This window comes from Fukomys damarensis, unplaced genomic scaffold, assembly GCF_012274545.1.
Source record: "Fukomys damarensis isolate Sample0158 unplaced genomic scaffold, DMR_v1.0_HiC HiC_scaffold_34, whole genome shotgun sequence".
Classification (NCBI taxonomy): Eukaryota; Metazoa; Chordata; class Mammalia; order Rodentia; family Bathyergidae; genus Fukomys; species Fukomys damarensis.
Genome location: NW_022900946.1, coordinates 21,153,656 through 21,169,177, shown reverse-complemented (window position 1 = coordinate 21,169,177; position 15,522 = coordinate 21,153,656). Strand labels below are relative to the sequence as shown.

Here is a 15,522-nt window from a genome sequence, read left to right as displayed (position 1 = left end):
CCCAGCGGTGACTGGGCGGCGGGGAGGCGGGCTCCGTGTGCTCAGGCCTCAACTGCACCCACCGCAGCTTGATCTTGTCTCTGCAAGCACTCTTTGGCTTTATAAGTCACAGCAGGTGTGAGCAGGTCTCTGCTGCAGGTGTTCTCTAGACAGCTTCTCATCCATCCAGGAGAAGAGAGGTGGTAAAAGTCGTGGCTTCTGTACCCAGAGGGCGAGAGCGGCCGTGTCTGAGCTAGTTAGGCCAGGCCTGCATCTTCTGTACTTTCTGTGGCCTTGTAGCCAGGCCGTAGTTGAGTTGTCTCCACTGGATGGAGGGAGAAGGAGTCTGTCACCCCAGAAACTAGGGTTGGTGCGGTTGGAGGTCAGCGGCGGCGCATGTGGGTGGAGCTGTAACTCAGATGTTTCCAATGCCTGTTTCTTTTTACACAGAGGAGCCCTCTTCTGGGCCCCTGGCCACCATGGCCAAGCCAGCCAACAAAGACTCAGGCTTGAAGGAGAAGTTCAAGATTCTATTGGGACTGGGAACACCAAGGCCAAATCCTAGGTCTCCAGAAGGCAAACGGACGGAGTTTATCATCACAGCGGAAATCCTGAGAGTGAGTGAGCTGCCTATCCCTTTGTTAGCCTAGTGAGGAGGCAAGGAAGGCTGTTGGGTCTGTCACAGGGTTCTGTGGGGAATGGGTTCCTGATGACTGCACAGGGTTGCTGTCCTCAGTCTTATGAGGGCATACAAATGTTTTCCTCAGGACTCTTAGCGTCAGGATCTTGGTGACCTGCTGTAGCATACGTGCATTAGAATTCAAGTGTTATGCAAGAAAACCCATTTTGCCAGGTGTGCTTGAATGCCTTCATCTTCACAGACAGTTAAAGATATGGCCAGGTGTTAACTAGTAATATGTGAGTTCTTAGGAAAAGTGGATCCTTATTTTATGTTTTTGGCTGTGGGAACCCACATCCTTGTGCATACTAAGTGTGTACTCTACCAGCAAGCTACATCCCCAACCCATCTTTTTGTTTTTATTTTTTTGGTGGTAACTAGAATTTGGACAAAGGGGCTCATGCATGCTAGGCAAGGACTCTACCATTGAGCTATACCCTAGTCCTTTAAAATATTTTAAGTTTTGGCCGGGGATTTAGCTCAGTGGTTCAGTGGCCTGCTTTGCAAGCACAAGGACCCGAGTTCAATCCCTGGTACCCCCCCGCCAAAAAAATTTTTTTTTTTAATTTTGAAACCAGATCTTGCTGAGTTACCCAGGCTGGTCTTGAAATTTTGATTCTTCTGCTTCAGCATCCTAAGTAGCTGGGACTATAGATTCATGTCAACAAGACTAACATGTCCTTATTATTATTATTATTATGACTGTTATTATTTTTGGTACCGGGGATTGAACTCGGGTCCTTGCGCTTGCAAGGCAGGCCACCGAACCACTGAGCTAAATCCCCGGCCCACCTTATTTTTTATGTATTTGAATTCCCCCTACTAACACATACCTTAATGCCATGTTTTCCTCATAAATAAATAAATACAAAATTTTCACACTTTTAAAATTTCCAATTTATTTATTTATTTTTATTGAATTTTTTTTTGGGGGGGTACCAAGGATCAAACTAAAGACCTTGTGCTTGCCAGGCAGGCATGGCACTGCTGAGCTACATCCCCAGCCTGAAAATTCCAATTTAGAAACACCCAAAATGCTCATCACCTGATGATGGCTACGGCCATTTAATGAGATATGATTCAGTAATAGGAACAGTGAACTGCTGACACATAGTACAACAGGAACAAACATTAAAAATGCACTAAATGAAAGAAGCTAATCATAGAGGTTCTCATAATGCACAAGTCTGTTTACATGAAATGTCCGGAATAAGCAAATCTAGAGAGACAGAAAGCAAGTCAGTGTTCATCAGGGCTGAACAGAGGAAGGAATTGGTATGTGATTTCCTTGTGGGGTGATGAAAATACTCTGGAACTGGAGATGTTGCAAGCATTGTGAACATATTAAACTGAATTGCATAGTTTAAAATCCCTGTGATGTATTTTACATTATGTGAGTTTTATCTCAATAAAAATTTGCAGATAGGAAAATGATACCTTGCCCATAGTCAGTCTGCTGAGGAGCAGCAGTAAGCTCATTGCCAAATCTTCATAGAGACCTGTTACAGAGCTCTAGTCTGGAAAATGCAGAACAGTTTGTAGAATGGTTTGTGATTGTAATTAGGGAGACCAGTCATCTGAGAACTGGCCCCTTTTTTTTCTTCTTTTCACTCTCTAGGAACTGAGTGTTGAATGTGGCCTCAGCAATCGCATCCGGGTGATAGGGCAGATCTGTGAAGTTGCAAAAACTAAGAAATTTGAAGAGGTGGGTTTGTCTCAGAGATGTCATTTAAAAGCCTTGAGTTTAGAGAAAGAAAAATAGAAGCCTTGAGTTTTCTGGTGGGATGCCAAGACGGGGTGTGGTTTCACAGAGGCTGCTTCACGGCACTTTGGTCTTGGGCCTGCTTGGGAAGTATGACTGGTTGGTGGCACGAGGCAGTCTTACAGAAGAGACACAGCATGTGTAGTTTTGGCAGTTCCAGTCTTACGCTGTCTCATGGGCAGAGTGGCTGGTTGTCTTTCTAGCACTTTAGAGCTCCTCCTGGCCCTGCCCATCATTTGTGTGTGAGACTCAGGAAGTGACTCACTTTGTCTACTGTATTTTCATCAATTCATCTGAAATATGCAAGCTGCATGTCAGGAGCAATGTAAAAAACAGGCTCCACGCTGATAACCTTGCCATTGTAGGTACAGAATGTGATGCCGATAGATAAACAGACCTATTAGAGCTGAGATGGGGGCCAGGGATTTAGCTCAGTGGTCCTGCTGCCTGCCTCGCAAGGCACAAGGTCCCGAGTTCAATCCCTAGTACCAAAACAAAAACAAAAACAAAAATTGGGATGGTTCAGAGGCTCAGTGTCTTTGTTGCTCCTCAGGTTGTATCAGTAGGAATCTTGTGAATGCAGCATAGGAGAGGAGGGTTCCAGCAAATCTGACATCTAGGAGGTCATTACCATTTTAATCCCCACTCCTAAGAGGAGGAGGCCCAGGAAAGTGAGTGGTTTGTGAACCCTGGTTGAAGGGAGTGAAAGTTGATGCAAGAGCTAGCTCAAGTGCTTGTCAAATAAGACGAATCTGGGTGGCTCTGGGCAGCAGGAAATCAGTTCTCCACAGCTGGTGGGAGTTGTGAGTGAAGCAGACTTCAGAAGGCTAAGCAGAGTTCTTTCTTAGCATCTTCAAGTGGCTCACAGCTGGTGGGTTCACACAGAGGAAAGGCATGGGCCAGGGTTTTTGGGTAAATTACAGGCCCAGGCCTCACCCTGCACGTCTGTTTCAGAGACTTCCCAGACCTCTTTCAGAGTGAGCAGCTTTACAGAAGACTCTTTCCCAATCTTAGGAAAGCCAAGACTGCTCTCCTGGCTTGCCTGTTGTCTTCTGCAGCCTTCAGCCTGGGGCTGGTTAAAGGGACCTGTTTGGGTTTAAAGTGGTTCTGAGACCTGTGGTCATTGCAGGCTGCTGAGGAACTGGTTCTAAATCAGAGGACCCCATGTTCTGCTCTGTCCTTAGTCATGTCCTTGTATTGAGGGGCCAGGGTTCTTGGAGACCACACCCTTACCACTATCCCCTCTTTGCTGGTGGCAGCATGCAGTGGAAGCACTCTGGAATGCTGTTGCAGACCTGTTGCAGCCAGAGCGGCCACCAGAGGCTCGACATGCAGTGCTGGCCCTCCTGAAGGCTATTGTACAGGGGCAGGTAAGGGGAGGAGCTTGATGAACTTTGGCTGATATCAGGTCACTAGCCATGTGGACTCTTGTCTTTGATGGTGTGCTCTGTGTAGGGTCTGGGGTTCCGGAGCTAGACATCATGCATGGACATTGTGGTGCCATTATTTCTGTCTGTGTGACCCTGGCTAGTTACTGGAACCCCTGAGCCTTACCTTTTCACTTTTGATGTGGGTGGTGGCTGAACCTTCCTCCTCTGGGCTGTTCTGGGGATGGAAAGATGCAATTCATGGAAAGGTGGGGAGCAGTGCCTTGGCATGGCCGTTATTACCTTGCTCCTGCTGCCTTGTCCCCCAGCCAGAGCATTCCCCTTGTTCACCACACCCCAGCTGGGCAGGAGTGTTCAAACCCTTGAACATCCAAGGTCTATCTTGCTATTCCTGCCTGGAAGACTTCTCCACCGGTGTTCAGTTTCTTCCTTCATGACCCAGCTGTTAGTGGCCTATCCACTTCTGCTGTACCTTACCTGGTACCTTTGCCCTTTGTCATCATGATGTGTGAGCATGGATCTAACCTGTACTGTGAGCTGGGTGGTGGCAAGGGCTACATTGTCCCTGCTGTGTGCCCTGCCATACCCAGAGCCCAATGCCGTAGGTGGTCCAGACATACCTGTCAGCTGCCAGCCAGTGACTCTGTCCCCGACCCCAAGCCTACAGACTTCGCCAACCCATCCTTTGCTTCCCTGAGGGAAGGACAACAGGCTGGTGTCTCAGTGCCTGTTGCTCTTCCTGGCCTCCTGAAAGGCAACTGTGAGGGAGAACTTAGCAGGTCTGTGCTGACCCAGTGGTTTTGTCTTTAGGGTGACAGCTTGGGAGTTCTCAGAGCCCTCTTCTTTAAGGCCATCAGAGATTACCCCTCCAGTGAAGACCTCCATGAAAGGCTGGAAGTTTTCAAGGCCCTCACAGACAATGGGAGACATATCACCTACTTGGAAGAAGAACTGGGTTGGTGCCACACTGGATGTGGTGTTTCTCTAACCTTGGATCAAATTTAACCTGAGATGGAGAAGGACCTGGGGGTGGTTACAGGGTCATAGCACCATGTAGCTCTACTCACCTGGATCTCATAAGGAAAGAGCTCTTTTAGCATGTGGCTCCTGGGCTTCACTACAAACCTGCTGGCTCAGAGTCTCTGGGAAGCAGCCCTCAAAGGTGCCTTTGAAGTGGGTGGGTGGTAGTCTATCTGTCACTGGGAGAGGATATTGTCAACTCATCTCACCCAGCTTGTCTGTGCCCAGCTTGAGTTCTTAACTGTTGGTTGATCTCCTGTGCCCTGCCAGTGAGACATTTTGGTCAGACTCCAGATTTCATGTCCCTGTTGGGGGAAGGAGGAAGAAATAAATCTGACTGGGTTATTGCTGCTGTGAGGTCCAGAGATGACTTTGGTGGCCGATCTGCCCCAGGAGAGGTGCTGCGGCTGTTGGCAGGTTTCTTTCTGAAGCTGGAAGCCATACACATGTATGTGTCTCCTTCCAGAGACTCTTAGGATGATGAGAGTACCCAAGAACCTGTCTTCTGAACGTGGCCCTCCTGAACATCTGCCCCGTTATGTGTATTTCCCTTGCAAGGGTAGTCGGGTCTGAGTTTGAACTGCACAGTCCTGCCACCCATTTCTGACTCTCAGGCAGTTCGGTGGTATCCATGCATGGTCCCTGTGAGGCTCCTGCTGAGTCTTCTTGGGCACCATAAGTGACCTGCCTGTGACTGCAAGGGGACTGATTGTGTGCTTCTCAGTGGTGATGGAATCCAGACTCATTTTCCTGAAGGAGGTGAGGAGGAAATATAGTCTTGGCTTCTCAGCAAACTGCTGTCCTCTTCTCCTACAGCGAATTTCGTCTTGCAGTGGATGGATATTGGCTTGTCCTCAGAATTTCTGCTGGTGCTTGTGAACTTGGTCAAGTTCAACAGCTGTTACCTTGATGAACACATCGCATCAATGGTTCAGTAAGAAGAGAGTTTAAATAAGGACTGAGGGTGTAGCTCAGTGGTAGAGCACTTGGCTAGCAGGCACATGGTATGGTCCTGGGTTCAGTCATCACCACTGGCACTGGAAAAAGTATAGAACAGAACTTAAATAGTGTTATTCTGATACAGTTCCATTGCTTTAGCTCTTAAGTTCAGCTCTGCAGGGTGAATAAAGCAAAGCCACCAAATAAATACAGGAGTTGGAAGTGGACCTGTCTTAAACTTAGCTGTTTTTTTTTGATCATTATTTTCTTAAACATCCTGTAGTGTCCATGAGGGCAGGGGCTTTGTCTCCTGCCAGACACTCAGCACTGGGCACACAGCTGGCATAGAGTGGCGACCCTAAGCAAGGATGTGCTGGTCCCGTAACCAACATGACAGAGTAACTAAAACATGAAGTGCAGTTGCTCAGCCTTCTGGGAAACACACTCTGAACTGACTTTGGCACTTCCTCCCCAGCATGATCTGTCTGCTGTGCATCCGGACCATGTCCTCTGTGGACATAGAGGTCAGTGATACCCCTCCCCAGGGGATAGTTTGTTGCACCTTAGTTTCTAAGAGACTGGTATTCCAGGTTGACCCCTACATGCCACCCTCTGGCTTTGAGTCCCCAGGCAGTTCCTTGGCCCCACTGAGCCGTAGAAGTCTGCCCAGTAAGGGTAGTTAGATGGGGTTCATCATGGAATTTTGTCTTAGAATGGACCAGCATAGTGTTGATGACCCATAGGGATGGGGTACAGGAGTGCCTCCCAAATGTATGCTCTGTGATTGTGAGGGAGGCAAACGGGCAGTGAGCAGGAGAGTGGGAGTGGGGTGCATCGGTGTGATCTTTTTCCCTCCTGCAGGTCTCCCTGCAGGTGCTGGACGCTGTGGTCTGCTACAACTGCCTGCCAGCTGAGAGCCTCCCTCTGTTCATTGTTACCCTGTGCCGCACCATCAATGTCAAGGAACTCTGTGAGCCTTGCTGGAAGGTGGGGAGTCCTTTCTTGGGACAGCATCATTTTTTGTTTGTTTTGAGACAGGGTCTCACTATGTAGTTCAGGCTGGCCTTGAATTCACTATGTAGCCCAGAGCTGGCCTTGGACTTGGAGCAATCTTCCTGTCTCAGCCTGAGGGCTGGGATTATAGGCATGCACTACCATGCCTAGTTTGGGACAGCATTCCAATCCCAGAACATCAAAGTTTAAAGGCCATCTTCAGTAGTTGGCATATGATATTTTGGGTTATCAGACAGTGGCCTTTAAGGGTAAGTTGGGTGACCTTTCCCAAGCAGTTGACCTGAGGCCAGGCTTTGGGTGGCATTTGATACCTCTGTAGCTTCTGGTTTGAGAGGAGGTCATAGTGAGCTGGCTGTACCATGGGGCTGCAGTGGCAGTGTGAGTTAGGGTGAGGGCTGCCCTTGATGAGATTGGGATGCACCTAATGGCATTGGAACGTCTATTTGCTACTCCCTATGATGTGTCTTCTGTCCCCCAGCTGATGCGTAACCTCCTGGGCACTCACCTGGGCCACAGTGCCATCTATAACATGTGCCGCATCATGGAGGACAGGTGAGTGTGGGCATGTGAGGTGATAGGTGAGAGTGAATGGGCTGAGATTAGCTACCTGGAAACGTGCAGGAGGAGCCTTTCTTGTATTGACACTTGTCTAGTGTGAATGAAGTTGGGGTTTTCCTGGCACTGCTGTTTGCCAGTTCTAGGAACTTTCACTAAAGCTAGGTATGTCGTATGTGTGATCTCCTATCCTTTCCTGCTGGGCAAATCAAAGCCCATAACCGAGCTCAGATCCCTTTCCCTCACCTGCATGTCTCCAGTGAGACTTGTCACTATTTATCCTGTTATAAGGCTAGACTCATGGTGTTAACCTACTGTCTCCTGGACCTCACCCTGCAGCCAAACCATTACAAGACCTATTGCTTCTTCCTCCAAGAAGTGGCCCAAGTCTGTCCTCTGCCTGGTAGACACCCCACACCCGTGATACTCAACGCTTGCTTTCTGGCATCCATTTTTGCCTCTTGAAAGTTCTCCACACAGTAGCAAGAGACCTTTTTCTATATCAGATCTGATTGTGTCACCCTTTGCCTGAGACCACAGTGTTTCCCAGTGCTCCCAACACAAGAATCCTCCCTATGGAACAAGGTCCCCAGTGGCCCTGTCATTCTTTCCCTCTTGCTACTCCCCCTCCCCCTGATGGCCTCTGTGTACACCCTTTCCCCCTGCTAGAATGCTCTCCCCATCGTTTGTGAGTCTAATTGTTCCCATAGGTCTTAGAGTAGTAATCAGTTCCCTAGCTTCCCTGAGTAGCCTTTGCTCTCAGGCCCGTAGCTTTCCTTGTGGACTATGATTTTTTTGTGGAAGCTTTATACCACGTGATTTTTTGGTTAGGTTCTGTCCCCACTAGACTGAAGGCCAAAGGCCTTCTCACTCAGTCTGTTATCCCTGGATCTTGAGTGACTCGTGGCACGTGGGGTGGTCAAGAGTGTTTGCTGTTGAACAGATCATGAAGGAATTGGCTGTTGCTGGCCTGTGTTTTCTGCCTGTTTCTCCAACCCTTTTTCCAGCTATGCTTCTGCCCTAAAAGTACAGGAACTGCTGTGGGCACTACCAGTGCCAAGATCCTCACTGGACTGCACACAGGGATAGGGCCCTACTCACATTGGTCTTTCTGGGGATTGCTTTCAGAGCCTACAGGGATGATGCCCCCCTGCTGAGAGGAGCTGTGTTCTTTGTGGGCATGGCTCTTTGGGGCGCCCACCGACTCCCTTCTCTCAAGAACTCCCCAACATCTGTATTGCCATCTTTTTATGAGGTAATGGGGTTTTCACGTTGCAGTGAGATGGCAAGAATTGGGGTCTTCACAGACTGCCCACCTGCCGGGCTGGGCTGCTGCAGCAGGGATGAGGGGGTGCTTTCAGTCAGTTGCTTTTGAACTGAAGATGAGATTTAGGGCCATTTGAAGATTTTCTTCTCAAAACACATTGTCTTACAAGTTTCATCTCCTGCAAATGAAGACTGAAGCTGCTCAGTGCTACCCCTCCTCCTGCTGGTGATGGTTCTCTTTTGTCAAATAGTATTCTTGCCATCGTTCTGGAGGATAGAATGACAGCTTCAGCTTCTTTTTCGATGATGCCCTGAGACATTCAGAGCATTTCCTGTGCATGTACACGTAGTTGTCACGGCTCCATGATCATATCTCACAGTGCAGAGCAGCTCTGACAAGCTGCATCTCCTGTTCTGCAGGCTCTGAGGCACTCTCTCCTCAGCTACGGCACAGTGTAGGGCATGGTCTTTGTGTGCTGCTGTTGCCGGAACTCAGGCCATACCTGTCAGGTTCTGCAGTGCTAGGACACTGGTCTTTGAATCAGGCCCTTTGGAGGTGGGAGCCCTAGAGCCTATCTGGATCCCAACCATACTAGTGCAGAGTAGCAGACACCCTTCTGGGTGCCTCGCATGTTTTTATGGCCCATGGCCATGGGTGTAAGTGCTGCGTGCTTCATTGTCTTGCACTCAGCTTTAAGGGACAAGTAGGAGGGGGCTTTCTGTGTGTGAGCTGGGAGTAGCTGACCCTGCATGCCCTTTGCTCTGTGTTCTCTAGGCCATGGCCTGTCCTAACGAAGTGGTGTCCTATGAGATTGTGCTGTCCATAACCCGACTCATCAAGAAGTATAGGAAGGAGCTTCAGGCAGTGACGTGGGACATTCTGCTGAAAGTCATGGAACGGCTGCTTCAGCAGCTCCAGGTAAAGTGGAGTGAAGGCCACAGGCCAAGGGTGTTGATACCCCAGACAGGTGACCTGTTCCCAGGAGGTGGCAACCTACGTGTCTAGGCCTTGTCTCTGAGGTCTCAGAGCCTGCTGTAGCTGTGCTCATTTGTTCTTGGAGGTGCCACCTACCTTACAGTGAGGACAGATCTCATTTTTTTCCTAATGCTGCTCCATGATTTTAACTTCAGACAGGAGTATGCAGTAGGTGAGCAAGCTGGGCCAGTGTTGCTCAAGGCCAACAGAAGGACAGAATATGTCACCTCTGTGGGCTGAGTGGGCCCTAAAGACAGGTCCCAGAGCATCTGGAGTGCTGGCTGTGGCTTTCCGATGACTTTGGAGGACAGCATTAACGAGTCTCTTAACTATAGCACTGAGGACCCCAGGGCCCATAGGCACACAGGTTTTTCTCTTTTTCTTTTGTCCTGAGGACCAAACTCAGGACCTTGTGCTTGCGAGGCAGGCATGATGCCACTGAGCTAAATCCCCAACCCTGGTTTAAAGCTTTTGATGCAAGGGCTGTGGCAGACGAGGGCAGCATCTGGTATGGCCAGGGCTGGATGATGTCCAGGGACCGATTCAGCAGAAGGAAGGACTGGGTCTCTGGGCCTGAGTTGAGTCCTCCTAGGATCTGGGTTCTCACTGGACCATTGCTGTTGACTGGCTAGCCAGGTAGCCCTTTAGCCTGAGATGGCAAGTGTGGGAGCATGGGCTTCAGCAGGTACTAGAGCCTGGGAGAAGTGTAAGGGTGTGAAGTTGTAGCTGCTCTCTCCTTCCTGCTCTTCTTTCCAGGTTGGGCTGCGTAGTTTTAGCCAGGATTTTCCAGGGTGGGGAAGACAAGAACAGTGTGTCCACACTTCCCAGTGAGGCCCAGCCATGGGACTGAGGGCATGTCCACATGCACCTAGTCCTGAGCTGAGGTCTCCTAGGCTGTGGAGAAGTGGGAAGGAGGAGTGAGCTTCCTGAGGGGAGTGGAAGTATTCTGTGTGATGTACCTTGGTTCTGCAGGACCTGGAAAGCCCAGAGCTCAGGACCATCGTCCATGACCTGCTGACTACTGTGGAGGAGTTGTGTGACCAGAATGAGTTTCATGGCTCACAGGAAAGATATTTTGAGCTGGTGGAGAGCTGTGCGGACCAAAGGCCTGTAAGACTCCACACTCCCCACCCTGTGGGGCTTTGGGTTCAGGCCAAGAGGGCTGCAGGGAAAAGGCCCTTGGGAGCACTGTCTGCAGATGTAAAGCCAAGTTTTCCAAGTTTGAAGTAAAGGGCTCGGCAGGTTCCTACTTTGCCAGGATCTATGCTCCAGCAAGGAAGCCTGCTAGTTCAGGCAGCATTGCATGTGTGGGTCTGTTGAAGAGCTCAGTGCTAGCCTAACCATCAGTGTCCTCCCGCCTGTGTGGAGGGAGTTCTGGACTGCTCTGCGGAGGCTGACTGTTCTGTGGCTGCCCCCAGGCATCCGAGTCATTTTGCCAGGAACACTCGGCCCTAAGCCAGGTTGCTCGTGTGTTTTGACCTGTGTTTTCCACAGCCAGGAGGCTTTGTTCCTGTGGGCTTCCCACTTGGGTAGCAAGGGGAATGGTCTCTTCACGCAAATTTGGTTCTCCGGGGACATTAGCCTAGCAGTGGGTTGACAGACCCTCTGGCTCCCTGACACTGGCTATCTTTCCTCGACAGGAGTCCTCCCTCTTAAACTTAATATCCTACAGAGCTCAGTCCATTCACCCAGCGAAGGACGGCTGGATCCAGAACCTGCACTTGCTGATGGAGAGGTTCTTCAGGTAGTGAAACCTGTTGGCCCACCCTGGCTCCTGATGACACTGGTGGCTTTCCTTTCTGATTCTTCAGAGCAGTGGTTTTCATTGAGTGGCAGAGATTGGTTCTCCCGTAGGAAACAGTCCTCTAGTGAGGCCCTTGTGCTGTGGCCTCTTGGAAGGCAGAGTTCTCTGTTTCCCTTGGCTGGGTCTGGATGTTGAGCTGGGATCCATGGGGAGAACCCAGGGTCAGGCCTAACCACGCAGCCCCACAGCCTGTTCTCTCCTTCCCCACCCGCAGGAATGAGTCTCGTAGTGCTGTGCGCATCAAGGTGTTGGATGTGCTGTCCTTTGTGCTGCTCATCAACAGGCAGTTTTATGAGGTGGGTGGAGCTGGAGCCTTCTGGGGTTGGGGGCTTCTGGGCACTGTATGCCTCCTGGCTCTGCCCCAGCCTGAGACTCCCCACTCCTACTGGCACTACTCTGTGGAAGGCATTCAATTGCGTCAGTTTCTCCCTTGTTCATGAATTCATTTTTTCGTCATGTGGTGTCCTGGCCAGGCCTGTGCTGGGTCTGTAAACTGTAGAGCAGTGGGGGGTGAGGAGTAGGGATGGATGGATGACACAAGCCTTTAAGGCTCTGTGCTTAGTTGTCACCCAGGAGCCTCTAAAGAATTCTGGTCTGAGTTGAAAATAGTCTCATGGGGGGTACTTTGTTGTGTCTGTAATCACTTTCATCATTTGCCTCTTGGCTGATCACCAGCTGCTAGGCTGTCCTGGGCCCTGCCTGGTAATTCTGCCTCTGCCTTTCCCTCTGTGCTACCTTTTCCTCCTAGAAGAATATCAGTATGTGTATCTGCGTGCCTTTTTTTTGGTACTGGGGATCGAACTCGGGACCTTGGGCTTGGAAGGCAGATGGTGGCACCACTGAGCTAAATCCCCTGCCCTCCATAAAAGCTCTTGCAACATCCCCCACCCCCCGCTTTGCAGTAGATTCTGTGATATTAGGGTTTTACTGCCACCAACGTTCACACAGCCCTCTACATAGGAGTGTGTGGGGGGGGTGTTGGAGATCAAATCCAGGCCATCACATGTGCTAAAGGGGTAATTTTTTGGTTTTTGGTTTTGTTTTTGGTACCGGGGATCAAACTTGGGTCCTTACACTTGCAAGGTAGGTGGCGGAACCACTGAGCTAAATTCCCAGCCCTTTTTTTTTTGATTTTTTTGAGATAGGGTCTCACTATGTAGTTGAGAATGACCTGGAACTCACTATGTAGCCCAGGCTGGTCTCGAATTTACAGCAATCCTCCTGCCTCAGCCTCCCGAGTGCTGGGATTACAGGCGTGCACCACCACGCCCGGCCCTAAAGGGTTTATTATTAATTGTGACACTGAGTGACAAAAAGCACGCGGAGACTTTTCCTTGGCTGCGTCACATTGGCACATGGCTTTGGCTCTGTGGCTGTGCCAGGTTACTGTAGAGCAGTCACTGATCTTAACTGAGGGGCTAAGCAGGTACCCTAGAAGGGAGGGCCCCAGAGACTACTTCAGGCTCACAGGCCCCGATGATGTTCTTGTTCAGCTTTTCTGGTCTTGATTGACAACACCTTAGGTTTTTTTACTTGATTCCTTGAGGAATTTAGTGTCCCTCACTGTGAGGCTTACCTTCTCTCTCTCTGCCCCTTGCAGGAAGAACTGATTAACTCAGTAGTCATCTCTCAGCTGTCCCATATCCCTGAAGACAGAGACCCCCAAGTCCGAAAGCTGGCTACCCAACTGCTGGTGGATCTGGCCGAGGGCTGCCATACCCACCACTTCAACAGTCTGCTGGACATCATTGAAAAAGTGAGGACTGCACAGGGCCCAGGGCGGGGGGGTATGGGGGGGCTAAGTGCCAAAGGTACTTCTCCTTGTGGTACAGTCCTGTGGACTGGAGTCCACTGTCAACCTTGTGACTGTCTTCAGGGGTCAGGATGTCTCTCCCAGCAGAGTCAGGTGGTGTCCAGAGGCCAGGCTGGATTGCATCCTGCTCTCAGGACCTTAGAAATGGGTATTGTGTGGCTCCTTGAGAACTGGGCTAGATGCTGGGAGGTTCACACAGCCCAGGTGACAGGTTGTGGTCCATATCCTCCTGACAAAGCCAGGACCTTTCCCTTTTAGATCTAAACTGCACTGTGATTCCTGAATGGCCAGTTGGATATGTAAACTATACCTTCTTTCTCTCTGAAAATGAAAGAGAAGGTATTTGTGGTAGAAAGTGTTAGGTTTGACCGTGGCTAGAGCTAAGAGCTGGGTCTTAACGTGCTGGTCTCTCTAAGGTGATGGCCCGCTCCCTTTCTCTGCCTCCTGAGTTAGAAGAAAGGGATGTGACTGCCTACTCAGCTTCTCTGGAGGATGTGAAAACTGCAGTCCTGGGGCTCCTGGTCATCCTTCAGGTGGGTGAGACCTCTGTAGATGGTCTCTTTTGGGACAGTGTGCCGCCCAGCTCCTGTTTACCCTTGTTGGAGGCTGCTCTTCAGGGACACGTCTCCCCAGAGACCTGAGCTCTACAAGGGTCACAGGGGTGTGGTGGCTATGGTGGGCAGCAGGGTGAGGTCCTGACTAGGTGAGAGGCCTGCGGGGTACAGTGGGTGAGGGCCACGCTGTCCAGTCTGCCACTGACCCCGAGTTCTGGTCAGAACCAAATTCTGCTTCTGTGTGATACTTGCCCTGACTGGTTCCTCATCAGCTGAGGAGGAAGAGAAAGCCTGTTCTTGCTTGATATCTTGTCTTAAGTTTCAAAACAGCTCTACTTTTCATATACTGTAGAGCTTACCATTTTTACAGTGAGCGACTTGGTGATTTTCAGTGCATTCACGGAGCTGCCTGGTCATCACCACCGTTGCGTTTAGAACATCCCCAACATCCCAACGAAACCCCGTGCTCATTAGCCATCACTCCTGAACTTCTGCCAAGCCCCAGTGTGCCTTCTGTCTCCATCCGTTTGCCTGTTCTGGACGTTTCACATAAATGGAATCACACAAAATGTGGCCTTTTGTAGCTGGCTTCTCTCACTGAATACCGTGTTCTCAAGGTTCAGGCAGGTTGGTGGAGGTGTCAGTGCATCATCCCTTTTTCTGGCTGACTGATGTCCCACGGCATGGCTGGTCTATACTTTGTTCACCCACTTGCCTGATGGAGATACTTGGGTTGTTTCTCCCTTTTGACTCTTGTGAACAAGGCTGCTTCAAACATTGTTGCACAGGCATTTCTGTGTGCATGTGTTTCCACATCTGGGAGTAGGGCAGATGGGCAGGTTGGAGGTTATGTCTGTGTATAAGGTTTGTGGAGCTGCCAGCCTGTTTTGTACCAGGGCTGCACCGTTTCACATCCCTCTCAGCTGTGTATGATGTTCTGATTCCTCCACCATGGAGAAAGTGCTCCACAGCATTGTTACATCTCTTTCTTTGTTCTTTCATTTTTCCCTTCTTTGAAATGGGTCTTGGTATGTTGCTTAGGCTGGCCTCAAACTCTACTCCTGCCAAAGTACCTGAGGCTACAGGCGAGTGCCACTGTACTCAGCTTGCTGCGCTCTTTCTTTCTTTCACTGAGTTTACTGGTACATTTTAGGTATACAGCACAGTTACATTCATCGTTGGGATCTTGTACCTTTACATGATGCATCTTGGTTCTTATTTTTCCCCATTCTCCTGCCCTCCCTTCACCACCTCCACCCTTCCCTATTTACAAAGACTATGTTTCTATTTTTTCCTTTTCTTATCAGCTTGTTTCTGTTTCTTTGTCTGTGGCCATCCTAGTGGGTGTGAAGTGGTATCTCACTGTTTCCCTGAAAGGTAATGATGTTGAGCATCTTTTTCTTCTGTGCTGGGTATTGAACCCAGACTCTTGCACATGCTAGGCAAGGGCTGTACCACTGAGCTACACCATCCGCCCAAACATCTTTTCATATAGTCATTAACCAGCTGTGTATCTTCAGATCTTTGCCCGTTTTTTACAGGGTTGTTTGTCTTTGCGTTACTGAGATATAAGAATTCTCTGTATGTTCTACAAGGTAGGTGCATGGCACACACCTATAATCCCAGCCTTCAAGAGGCTGAGTCAGAAGGATCACCAAGAGTTTGAGGCCAGCCTGGCTACATAGTGAGGTCTTGTTTCAAAAAACCAAAACAGTGGGCTGGGGATTTAGCTCAGTGGCACCATGTCTGCCTCACAAGCACAAGGTCCTAAGT

The 15,522-nt window shown here is 49.8% G+C and overlaps 1 protein-coding gene across 8 annotated transcripts in view; it reads left to right on the top strand.

Annotated features, from left to right (window-relative positions):
* Window positions 1-15,522, top strand: part of Tsc2 (TSC complex subunit 2) — a 36,541-nt gene that overhangs the window by 151 nt on the left and 20,868 nt on the right. For all 8 annotated transcript variants that reach the window (XM_010620435.2, XM_010620433.2, XM_019206985.2 and 5 more), the window contains exons 2-16: window positions 430-596; window positions 2,277-2,363; window positions 3,680-3,790; window positions 4,619-4,763; window positions 5,645-5,762; window positions 6,243-6,291; window positions 6,629-6,754; window positions 7,260-7,333; window positions 8,465-8,591; window positions 9,378-9,521; window positions 10,551-10,688; window positions 11,219-11,322; window positions 11,597-11,678; window positions 12,983-13,138; window positions 13,612-13,728. In XM_010620435.2, coding sequence (XP_010618737.1) covers window positions 459-596; window positions 2,277-2,363; window positions 3,680-3,790; window positions 4,619-4,763; window positions 5,645-5,762; window positions 6,243-6,291; window positions 6,629-6,754; window positions 7,260-7,333; window positions 8,465-8,591; window positions 9,378-9,521; window positions 10,551-10,688; window positions 11,219-11,322; window positions 11,597-11,678; window positions 12,983-13,138; window positions 13,612-13,728 — 1,716 coding nt within the window. In that variant the 5' untranslated portion in view covers window positions 430-458. The remainder of the gene's footprint in view (window positions 1-429; window positions 597-2,276; window positions 2,364-3,679; window positions 3,791-4,618; window positions 4,764-5,644; window positions 5,763-6,242; window positions 6,292-6,628; window positions 6,755-7,259; window positions 7,334-8,464; window positions 8,592-9,377; window positions 9,522-10,550; window positions 10,689-11,218; window positions 11,323-11,596; window positions 11,679-12,982; window positions 13,139-13,611; window positions 13,729-15,522) is intronic.